The sequence below is a fragment of the Lissotriton helveticus genome, chromosome 1_1 (genome assembly GCF_964261635.1).
Source record: "Lissotriton helveticus chromosome 1_1, aLisHel1.1, whole genome shotgun sequence".
In the NCBI taxonomy this organism is placed as follows: Eukaryota; Metazoa; Chordata; class Amphibia; order Caudata; family Salamandridae; genus Lissotriton; species Lissotriton helveticus.
Genome location: NC_136057.1, coordinates 606,182,692 through 606,195,097, shown reverse-complemented (window position 1 = coordinate 606,195,097; position 12,406 = coordinate 606,182,692). Strand labels below are relative to the sequence as shown.

Genomic DNA, 12,406 nt, shown 5'->3' with positions numbered 1-12,406 from the left:
ACCCTCAACCATCCGCTTATCTCATAAGAACAACTAACCACCAAGGTCGTCATGAACTTCATCCACTCTGGAGCACTCATGGACTTCTGTCCTGCCCACTTCTTCAGCCTTGGGAGCAAGGAAATCAGCTGCAAACTTGCCTCCATTCTCAACGCCTCCAAAACCACAGCCACCTTACACAATCAGTGGAAACATACATAGGTCAGACCCCTGTTCAAGAAACTCTCCACTGATCCCAGCAATCTCAAAAACTATTGCTCCATCTCTCTGCACCCCTCCCCCCCCAGAAAACTTCACGAAGACGATCAACTGACAACTCACTGAACATATGGAGAACAACCTGTTGGAGACCTCCCAGACCAGCTTCAGCGCCAACCACAGCACCGAGACATCCCTGGTCACTGCCACTGAGGACATATGAACCCTCCTCAACCTGGGAGACACAGTGGGCCTGATCCTCCTCAACCTGTCAGCAGCGTTAAACACCATATCCCACCACACCCTTATCAATAGACTCCGCCACATGGGGATCCAGGGAAACTCCCTTGAATGGATGGCATCCTTCCTCACAGGAAGAACCCAGAGAGTCCGCCTGCCTCCCTTCACGTCAGAATCCAAGAGCATCCTCTTCGTTGTTCCTCAAGGTTCATCACTCAGCCCCACCCTGTTCAACACCTACATGACATCCATAGCTGACCTATTCAGAACCTATGGCCTCAATATCATTTCCTTCACAGACGATACCAAACTCATCCTCTCAGATGACTCCACCACCAGAGGACCACTTCACACGACTGCTTGATGATCGTCATTGAATGGGTGAAGACCAACTGCTTGAAACTCAACACGGACAAGACTCCCCATAGAACGACACCTGATGGCCTTCCAAACTTATGCTTCACTGACAGACCACGCCCGCAACCATGTCATCATCCTGGAGAGAAAACTCACCATGAAACGCCTGATCAACGCAGTAGCTTCTGCTTGCTTCCACATCCTTTGCATGCGCTGAAAGGTCTTCAGATGGCTCCCAGTCGATACCAAGAAAACTGCCATCAAAGCTCTGATCACCAGCTGACTTGACTACAGCAACACGCTCTGTGCAGGAGTCACTAATCAACTACTGAAGAGACTGCAGACGATACAGAACTCAGTTGCCTGACTCATCCTCAACCTCCACAAAGGACCCACATCACCCCCCACTTCAGAAACCTCCATTGGCTTCCCGTCCAGAAAAAATGCCATATTCAAGATGCTGCTACAAGCCTACATGGCCCTCCATGACCAGCAACCAGCATAAATCAACCACAGCCTGAACTACTACCAACCCGTCAGACTCCTACACTCTGCTTCCCTCGCCCACACCCCCCCATCTGTCAAAGCCACATTGGAAGACGCTCCTTCTCCTACCTTGCTGTCAATGCCTGGAACGACCTTCCCTTCCACCTCCAAACAGCATCCTCTCCTACACAATTCGGAAAGGCTCTGAAGTCTGGCTCTTTGACTGATCGCATCAGGAACCCAGCTCCTGAATACTCTCATGGGTGATTAGCCGCGCTCTACAAATGCAGATTGATTGATTGATTAAAAGTTCTGTGCTCCACCTCCCCTCCTCTAAAAGGGAGGAGAGACTCCATTGGTTGGATTTTATAATCACTCTTAGTTTTCATATAGGCTATACTAGAGAAAATTGTGTGGACGATCAGCTCTTCATTGGGTTTGCTGGAGCAAAAAAGGCAATGCGGTGCAAAAGAGGTCTTCTTGTGGGATCATGCTCTGGATTAAAATCTGCTACGTTTTGGCAAAGAAGCAACCCCGGAAGGATTGCAGACCCATTCCATTAGAGCCAATGCTGCTGACACTCCATTGGCATGCAGAGTGCTTGCTGTATACATTTGGCAAGCTGCTACGTGTCAGTCCACACATTCTCAAAGCATTACTGTCGAGACAGCAGAGTCCATCACGATGAACATTTTTCCTTCTCAGTCCTGTGGGGTGTTTTAGATTGAGGTACTTCACGTTCCCTCCATGCCTTGCAAGGATAAAAAGCTCCTCATTGCAACAAAGTATTTTCTATTTAACTACTTCCTATAGAATTACATTTCCATATATACTAAATCAGGCTGAAATCCTATCTGATAATATCCCAGAATGATCATGCTGCTCTTGCAAAATCTCTAGAATTGATAGGAGTCCCTCAACTACACCACCTCAAAAGATTAAGGTTTCATCCCCCTTATAGCTTAATAATGCACATTAATATCAAAACACAATCTTGGCTTCACCAACGCAACAGCTCGTTCTTTTGGAAGCTTCCCCCATGCAGTAGCCTATTCTACCTCTGCTATGAAATGATACAACTGCATCACTCGTATCCGAAAAGATATGAGCCTGCCCAGGCTCTTTATAGCTGGAATCAGAGTCAAAGTGGCCTGCACGTCACGCAAAACTAATAACACAAAGTGAGAGATTGAATACTTGAACTAATGCCAGCTGCTGGTAATTACTTTGGAACAAATTCCAGCCCTATGGAATTTTCCAAGTATCAACCATATGCAAATCAGTTTTAGGCTTGTCCCAAAAGACGCAATGCATCCTGAAATGCTATGTCCTGCCTACTCTGTATGGGAGCACAAGCAACCCCAGATATGTTATGGATATATTTTTGACATTGTTGGACCTTATTCAGCCACACCTCCACCCCCTTCACAGTGGACTAACTGTAAGTTTCCAGGGGCTCCAAAATATTAGGAGAAAATGCCTTCTAAGACTTGGACCTTTTATTTATAACTTGTCAGGCACCCTCCCTAGCCTTTTCGGTATCAGCTTTCTGTATCTGAAGCTCTGCCCCGCCAGCACTACAGACTCTGGTATTGCTTCGGGCCTTTGTGACGTGTCAAGCCCCATTGGTTCAAGAAATTCATTGAGGAAAAGTGACTCATCTTGCTTATGAAATTTAGAGAACAGTGAATTCCACCCCTCTTGGTTTAAACTTTGGGTTCACCTACCTCTTTTCCTTCCCTTTACTGAACTTTCTTCCTCTGTTCTTGCCACACAAATTGTTCAATTCCTTGGAGATCATAGGTTTGACATTCAGTGTAAAAAAGTGATGAGCTTTTTAAAAAAATCAAATTCTCGTTCTAAATTACTTTTGCCTTTATTCTGAGGCTGCAGTGATCCATATTTTTGCAAACTCAGGGTTTGTATCTGAATTGGGATTACAACCGGTGTGCTAATATCATTCTTACTCGGCAGTAATTAATTACAAAAACAACCTGCTTAAATTTGTCAGGAAAAAAGTCAGTATTCTGAGTGAGCTGCTCAGCATGGGGGAAACCTGCAATATTACCCCCTGAATTTAGGGCCTTTGATGAGGTCGTGTGTGTTCTATAGCAAATATGCACTAAATGCATAGATTTTATCCCATTGACATACATTGAGATAGTTAAAACCTGGATTCTTTCACCAAAGTAGCTGAGTTAAGGTAAGTTATGAGCGTGGCTCAGGCTACATATGGGGGAGACACAAATCATTTTAGGAGACTTTGGTTTGCCTTAGTAATGGATACCTTTTACTAGAGTTCTATGGTAGCATGTGTGCAGGTATTTCGCTACTCACCCACCTTAGCCTGTCAGCTTATTACCTCAGACATGGGCCAATATTTGAATGCTTGTTAAAGTCTATCGCAATAAGAATTGCAACAAATGTCAATTCTAGAATACAAATGATCATCAATGTTTTTTATTACAGTTACTTCACATTAAAAGCAACAAATACCTCACAGTGAACAAGAGATTGCCAGCTCTTCTTGAGAAAAATGCTATGCGAGTGTCCTTGGATGCTGCAGGGAACGAAGGTTCCTGGTTTTACATTCAGCCGTTTTGGAAACTCAGGAGTGAAGGTGACAATGTAAGTCTCTTCGGAAATTAAGCTTTCAGACATGGGATTGAATAAATTCTAGGTTGAATCTGTGCATTACACTTAAACATTATACTTTCATGAATAATGCCATGTTAGTGGAGTAGTGTGGCTCACTGGTTAGAGGCAGCAGGCCTGAGAGCAGAAGTCAGCCCGGGACCAGGGTTCAATTCCCGACGCGGCAGGGTCGTGGACCTTGGTCAGCGGGCTTGATAATTCTCGCTTCGGTGCTTACTCTAATCAGGGGTTCCACTCGGCAACTCTGGGCATTAGCTTGCCTAATCTCCACAACGGCCCCACCAATTCCGGGGATGCCTGGCTCCACCTTGGGGACTCCCAGCAGGGACCATCCCACAGGGAAAGCCAGGACGGGTTCTCCAGAGTTATACAGCGCCGGGACGCCCCGTTGCTGGGGCAGCTGTGCGCTTTACAAGTATACTACATTTACATTTACATTTACATTAGTTCAATGCTGCTGGCATTAAATATGTATATATTTTATGTGTATACATTTATAAGGCATGCCAGTTACTTTTCAGTTTTCTTGAAGTATAATGTAGAGCTTAGGTTTACATAGTAGGGATGTGAATTGGGATCACTGACACACAAATCTGAAAAACATCCAGTTTATATGAATTGTGAAAGAGATGTTGCTAGAAGGTATACCCGATAGACAGATATTGGTGTATTGCTGAGGCTATCCCAGGAAGTTGATATCCAGTCCATAATCATGGTAGAAGAGGTGAAACACTAGAGCTTTTTCAGATTTTTCTGCAATAAATCTATGGTGGAGATATAGGGGGAAGGGACTTCTAAAGGGTGACACTTTGAGAGTGCAGACCCCTTCTCCCTTCCAAAGCAAGTGCTCAAATTGGTGTTTCATGTTGTTGTACATTTAGAAAATATTTGAATGAAGTGCTTAAGTTCTTTGTCAACAGAAACAAAGGGGGGGGGGGGGGTCAATCACACTTATGCAATTTACGGTTGTCACTATGATTTTTAAAGAAAAGAGAGTGTTGGTTTGGGTATTGTAAATTTGATGTGGTAACCGATAAAGGCAAAGTGAGATAATTGAAAATTAGTATTTTTTTTCAAATTCAACAGGAAATATATATATAGATGACTTTGTCGCTTGATGATTAATAAGCGTTTTTATTAATTGTATAGGACGTTGTTTAATGATTCTGTACCAATTCGGTTTATAATTCTTAATAGTTATGTTATTCAATGAATAAAATAAATGTATGCATTTATGGATTAGTTATTTGGGTCCTCTTCGGGTATACTATAAGCTGTGCTGTGAGAAAAGAATATAGGTCTGGTGGGTTTTATATATATGAGCTTCATTGATATATTGTGCCCCCTTCGTGTCAGCTTTTTTTTTTAATAGAGATAACCCTGATGTTTAGTTATAAATTGTGTGTAAGTCCAGGCTTTACTATTTAATAACATTGTTTTTCTAATAGTAATTTGGCTAACACGATGGTAGGATAAATAGATCTTTGCAATAATATCAAGGAACATATGATGAGGCTGCCTATAGATTCCCCTGGCTATATGTGGAAAAATCCCCAAGATTATTACAAATATACTTTCTATATGGGAGACTTTTCGGAATCCTACAATTCAATTCATATTGTGCCTTTCAGCCTTTTCTTTTTCTTGTTCTTTCACATTGCCTTCTTCTCTGTCCCTCCCCATCGTATTAGTGGAGCAGGTGCAGTGGTGTCAATGCCCAGGAATGTGTGGGGCCTGCTACACTGCAGTTTCAGCCCCCCCCACCCCCAATCTGTCACGTGGATACAAAGGGGGCCCATTTTTTTTTTACTTTGCATTAGGACTTATGGCAGACTTGCTATACAACCTTTACATTATAAATGGGGGAGAGATTTATCTGGCATCAGCCTAGTGTATTTTTCCATGGAAGGAGGTGGCATAGCTGTTATCTTTAAAAGTCATCTGCAATGCAGATTCGAACCTGTGGACATTGCAAACTGTGAAGCTGCTCTTTTTAAATTAACACTTAACCCTAATTTTACTTTCTCCGGACTTCTTGTCTAGCGCCCTCCTGGTAATCCGATTTCTTGGGCTACCTCCTTCCCTAGCCACATTACCCCCTTGCACTTTGGTTCCAAGAATTTCTCCCTTATCGGTGACCTTAACCTACATCTAGAGGACCTCTCCAACACTACATGTACCAACTTCATTGCTGACTTAGCTGCCCTAAATATTAACTTACATAGTTCTGGCCCCACAGATAAAGCAGGCCATCTGCTGGACCCAATTTTTTCCAGTCTCTCGGATATTATATGTTATCCTGCAACCCCCATCTGTTGGTTGGATCATTTTCTTTGAAAATTCACTCTCACTTTACCTGCCATTGCCACTTTTTCTTATTTTTCTCTCCCTCTGACTACCCTGAAAAGGAACTGGAAAAAACTCGACTTAGTTGAGCTGAATAGTGCTCTATGTCTCGGTATTCCACCTGCGGACCTTCAAACTGATACTCTTGCCATAAATACTGAGCAGTGGCTTCTTGATGCCATATACCATTGTCTTCCGCTTTCTCATTCTAAATGTAATAACCATCGCCCATCAGCCCCATGGTACAATGATTCGCTTAAAATAGCAAAATCCAAATGTAAAGCTCTCGAACGCAAATGGCGCAAAAATTTCGCTCCAGAACGGAAAGACATTTATGTTAAGGCTAGGAAAAACTATCAAAACCTATGTGAAGTGGCGAAAGTTACCTTTATCTCCAAAACCATCACTGAAGCCACCAATCGATCAAAAACTCTTTTTGATGTGGTAAAGGAGTTGGCTGGTTCAAAAACTGTAGCTAATCCCCTACTGTTGAGCAGCCAACAATGTGACAATCTTGTCCACTTTTTCACGGACAAAATTGAAAAAATTCACAGGGAAATGGCGAACCCGAATTCAACTGCACCTCCTCAGACCCACTCCAGAATGTCGGCCTCGACTTCACACATAACAGCGTTCATCACAGATACAAATCTGGAAACCATCTCAAAACTCCCTTCTCCCCCAGCCCTTTTAAATTGCTGGCCACTTCTTAATATTGAAGAACTTAAAACTATCCTAAATAGCATAAAATCTGGCTCGCCCAAAGATCCCCTGCCCATTGCCATTATGAAACAATTAGACACCCACCATTTGACAGTGATTCTTAATTCTCTTAATGCCTCCTTACGGGAATCCATTTTACCAGCACAGTGGAAACACGCAATGGTTACACCTCTTCTAAAGAAACCGATGGCTGACCCCGAAGTGCTTGCTAACTACAGACCAATCTCCCTTCTTCCAGCCTGTTCCAAAATACTTGAAAGGCATGTCCATTCTCTCCTTTCAAAGTTTGTCAACACTAACAATCTCCTCCACCCTTCCCAATCAGGTTTCCGCTCTAGCTTCTCCACAGAGACAGCTTTTTTGGGTGTCACTGAGAGGATTCGCCACCTTCTGGATGAAGGTCAGACAGTCGCACTCATCCTACTGGATCCGAGTGCGGCGTTTGACACATTCTCTCATACACAGCTTATCCACACCTTGAAATCTTCGGGTATTTGTGGCTCTGCCTTGGAGTGGCTAGCTTCCTTCCTGGACTTGCACACTTTCCAAATCTTTTCAGCTACAGCGCGTTCAAAAACCTACGCGTCACCTCATGGGGGGTGCCTCAGGGCTCAATCCTGGGTCCTTTGCTTTTTAACTTGTATGTTAGGCCGTTGGCCGACATCGCAGATCAGTCTGGCCTTACTCTCTTTACATACGCGGATGATTCCCAGATTGTCTTTTCCCTCTCTAGCTCCAACCCATTGGCACCCTCCTGCTTAAAACAAGGCCTCAGGAACATTTCAACTTGGATGACCCAAAACCACCTCAAGTTGAATGGTGAGAAAACTGAGGTTCTTATCCTTGGTAAGCAGAAAGACCTATGGTGTCCGTCCCACTTGCCAGAGGAGCTGGGCAACCTCCCTAAGCCTACTAGCCATGTCCGTAACCTGGGTGTCATAATTGACGATTCATTGTCAATGCATCAACAAACCGTGAAACTGACAGCACTATGCTTTACCATCTTGAAGTGGCTTAAGAAAATCTTATGGATGGTGTCGATATCCACCCAAAAAAACGTTGTTCACGCCCTCGTTATCTCACGACTAGATTACGGCAACATCCTTTATCTGGGATGTAATAAGTCCGTGATCCGCAGACTTCAGCTAGTCCAGAATTCTGCAGCAAGACTCCTCTGCAGACTCCCCAGGTTCTCCCCCATTGCTGGACATTTGAGGGATCTACATTGGCTCAGGGTGGAGAACCGTATCAAGTTCAAAGCCCTGAGCTGTATGTATAAAATAAAGACAGGCACTGCCCCTCAATACCTCCAAGCACTTGTCTGTCCTTATGTTCCATCCCGCCAATTAAGATCTATAACCAAGGTAAACTTTGTAGTACCCTGAATCAAACTTTCCAGAATGGGTGGGAGATACTTTTCCTACCTAGGTCCTTCCCTCTGGAATACCTTGCCTTCCACCATACGTAAAGAAACTAACTACACCCATTTCCGTAAAACCCTTAAGACCTGGCTTTTTGACCAATAATTTTTGCTCATTGTTCACTGTTCTGGCTTTTGCTCTATGTCCGCTATGGCACCGGGAAACCCTTCTTGGGTAGCTGAGCGCCTAACAAATTCAAATAATAATAATAAAATAATAATTCCTCAATGATCAGAAAGGATGTTATGAATGAAAAGCAAAAGTAATTGATTCGAAGATGATCATCTTGTGTGGTAAACACAGTATCTGAAAGAGACACGTTAGTGATAGATCCTTACCTTCGAATATCCCCAGGCGTCAGACTGGATCCGGAAAGTTTTTCGTCAGCAGTACCCCTGCGCGTCGGAAGGTGGCGTCGTGCAGCTCCATGTCCGTTGCTGGTGTCGTATGCACTGAGATGACGTCACAGAGACTACTTAGACGCCACCCATGCGCGCTGATGTCAGTTCTTTCTTTTTCCGCTCCAGCAAGCGCAGACCTGGTTAGAGCACGTACCTTAGTCATTTTTTGACGAACTTTCTTTTAGACTTTTTGTCTCTACTCTTTTGAGTCTTTGACTCCTGGTGCCACGTAGGTATGCCTCGGTTTCAATCATGTGGGGCCTGTCTCGGTACGATGTCGGTGGCCGACCCCAATGGCGTCTGTCTCTACTGTGTGGAGCGTGACCATGACTCCCGGTCATGTTCCGACTGTCTGGCCATGGCTCTGAAGGCCTTATGGGAGCAGTCCCGTAAGCTGCTGGAGGCCTGGCAGTCCTCTCCGTGCCGTTCGAGATCAAGGGACCGACCGCGGAGCCATCATCATCGCTCCTCGGGGCAAAGTCTTCACACTCTGAATCAAGTAAGAGACGTCATAAGAAGAAGTCGTAGAAGCGCTTACGCTCTCTGACGTCCCCTCCGTCAGTCTCCAGATGCAGACAAGGGGGCTGGGGGTACCTCCCCTGTGGCTCCGTTGGATCCTGTGAGTCCTGCGGCCTACCCACATTATCCGGGTCAGTCGGCGACTCCGGCCCAGTTGCAAGATTTTCTTGCTGCCATGGACCGCCTTTTCAGGCCTTGGGCTCCAGCTGCCGTGCCTTCTGGCACCGCGGACCCACCTGAGGGGCCTCCCTTGCCGCTGGCTCTGCTACCAGTGCCACAAGGTCCTACACTGGCAGCTCTGGGGTCGCAGGGTCTGATGCTGGTGGCTCCTGCCTGGTGCCCCCACGGCTTCTTTCCCGGTGCCGCAATGTGTTCCGTTTGTACCACCTCCAGCCTTGCCTGGGTTCCCAGACAATTTTGCTCTGCGTTGGGACCCTAACCGTTCTCGGCGCCGTTGGACCATTTATTTTCCCCTGTCTCCCCCCCCACCCCCCCGCCACCCCTCCCTGCCACCGCAGCCTGTGCCTTGGGCAGTGGAGGAGGGGTACGACTGGGAGGGGTCTGACGACCTTCTTGCACAGCAGTGCGAGTCAAAGCAGGAGTGGCCAGAAGAATTGGATGATGCAGGTGGCTTTGACCTCTCCTCTGAACCGGATTTACTTTTTCCTCCTGCCGTGGCTATGGAGGAGGGTGCCACATACACTGTGGTGCTACATAGAGCGGCTAAGGCCCTTGACCTGCCTACGGTAACTCTAAAAACTAATCTTCTCACTGAAGTCCTTCAGCCGGCGGCAAGCTCTATGGAGCCTTTGCTACCGTTCAATGAGGCGTCAACAGATGTGTTAATGGGCATCTGGTCCAGGCCAGCCACGGGGGTGCCTGTGGATAAGAACGTGGCCAGGCATCATCGCCCGGCCCCGGGTGACCCTGCCTTTTTAACGACCCACACAACTCCGGAGAGCCTGGTCATCCAAGCCTCCACCTCCCAAAGCGCATTCCCTACCACTCCGCCGGATAAGGAATCTAAGAAGCTGGAACAGTTTTCCTCTGCCAGCTTAGGGCTGCGGTCGGTGAACACTGCATGCCTCTTGGGCCGCTACTCTCACGCTGTGTGGGATACAGATGCGCAGATGCTGCCTCAGTGTCCGGAGGAAGTACGGGCAGTGCTTTCCCAAGATGTGGCTGAGGGGAAAGATGCAGCAAAGTTCGCCATCCGGTGTGGACTGGACACCGCAGACTCTTCGGGTAGGGCGATTTCCACCACAGTGGCCCTCCGTCGTCACCCCTGATTACTGTCCACTGGGTTTTTAGGGGATGTTCAGAGTTCCCTTATGGACCTGCTTTTGGATGGTACCCGCCTTTTGGTTTGGCGATAAGGCAGATAGTGCGCTGGAGCAATTTAAGGACCCCTGGCAATGGCCAAGTCCAATGGCCAAGTCCTTTAGGTCTCTCCACCACGCGCCCGGCCACGTCTCATTTTCGCTCCTTTCGTGGTGCCCGACACGTTCGTTCAGCCAAAAGCCTCTGCAGAACCAGCCTCAGCGCAGCCGCGGACGTGGTTCCCGCCGCGATGAGATAGGGGGATAGCGTGTGGGTCAATCCACTTCCGCCCTCACAGCATCCGCCTCAAAACCTTTCTAGTCCGAGCTTCAGGGTGCACTCCACACTGATGGGTGACAGGATTCGCCATCACGGCCTCCACTGGTTGTCTCACTTTGGACAGAGGGGTGCTGCAAATCTTCTGAAGGGGCTACTCCCTCCCCTTCAAGTCTGCCCCCCCTCCCCCAGCCATGCCACCTCAGTTCCACCGCATGTCAAGGATCACTTTGCGCTTCTCCAACAGGAAGTCACAGCCCTCTTGGCCAAGGGGGCCATAGAGCGCGTTCCTGGGCCAGAAGTAGGACGTGGTTGTTATTCCCACTACTTTCTGGTCCCCAAGACGGAGAAAGGGGGCCTGCGCCCCATCTTGGACCTCTGGAACTGAAGGAAAAGGAGAAGTTTAAGATGTTGACTCTGGCTCAGGTCTTGGCTGCCTCGACCCTGGAGACTGTATGGTAGCTTTGGACTTGCAGGACACATATTTTCATATCCCGTCCTGCCGGCCCACCGGCTTTACCTGCGGTTCACGGTAGGCCAAGAGCATTTTCAATTTGCCGTGCTCCCCTTCAGCCTTACCAATGCCCCTCGGGTGTTCACGAAAGTGTTGGCGGTGGTCGCAGCTCATCTGCGCAGATCAGGGGTTACAGTCTTCCCCTATCTCGACGACTGGCTGTTGAGGTCGTCTCCCACCTCCAGACTACTGCCGACCTTCTGCATTTGCTGGGGTTCTCCATCAACGTGCCGAAGTGGCACCTGATTCCCTCTCAGAAGCTTCCCTTCATCGGAGCGGTTCTGGATTCGACGCAGTTTCGGGTTTATCCTCCCGAGCAACGAGTCCGGGATATTCAGGCTATGATTCCGATCTTTCACCCTCTATCGCGGGTTTCAGTCAGTTTGACCCTCCGGCTCCTGGGCCCCATGGCCTCCTGCATACTGTTAGTGCAACATGCCAGATGGCATATGCGGGCTCTGCAGTGGGACCTGAAGTTACAGTGGGCACAGCATCAGGGCAACCTGTCCGATCATGTCAAGATCTCAGAGGGCACTGCACGACAATTGCAGTGGTGGCTCACGAATCGCGATTGGGTCAATCGCAGATCCCAACCCTTTCCACAACCGGAGCACACAGTGGTGATGGATGCGTCCCTCCTGGGATGGGGCAGCCATTTGGGAGAGGTGGAGATCAGAGGCCTCTGGTCTCCGGCGGAGTCCCGACTCCATATCAATCTTTTGGAGCTTCAGGCGATCGGACTTGCACTGAAGGCATTCCTTCCCTCTGTCCGGGGAAGTGTGGTGCAGGTGTTCACAGACAACACCACCGCCATGTGGTATTGCAACAAACAGGGCGGGTTGTGGTCGTGGACCCTATGTCACGAGGCTCTGCGCCTCTGGACATGGCTGGAACATCAAGGCATTACCTTGGTGGTTCAACACCTGGCAGGTTTTCTGAACACCAGGGCG

The 12,406-nt window shown here is 47.5% G+C and overlaps 1 protein-coding gene across 3 annotated transcripts in view; it reads left to right on the top strand.

Moving 5' to 3' along the window:
- ITPR2 (inositol 1,4,5-trisphosphate receptor type 2) overlaps positions 1-12,406 on the top strand; it is a 1,735,249-nt gene that overhangs the window by 451,527 nt on the left and 1,271,316 nt on the right. For all 3 annotated transcript variants that reach the window (XM_078674117.1, XM_078674116.1, XM_078674118.1), the window contains exon 5: positions 3,751-3,909. In XM_078674117.1, coding sequence (XP_078530243.1) covers positions 3,751-3,909 — 159 coding nt within the window. The remainder of the gene's footprint in view (positions 1-3,750; positions 3,910-12,406) is intronic.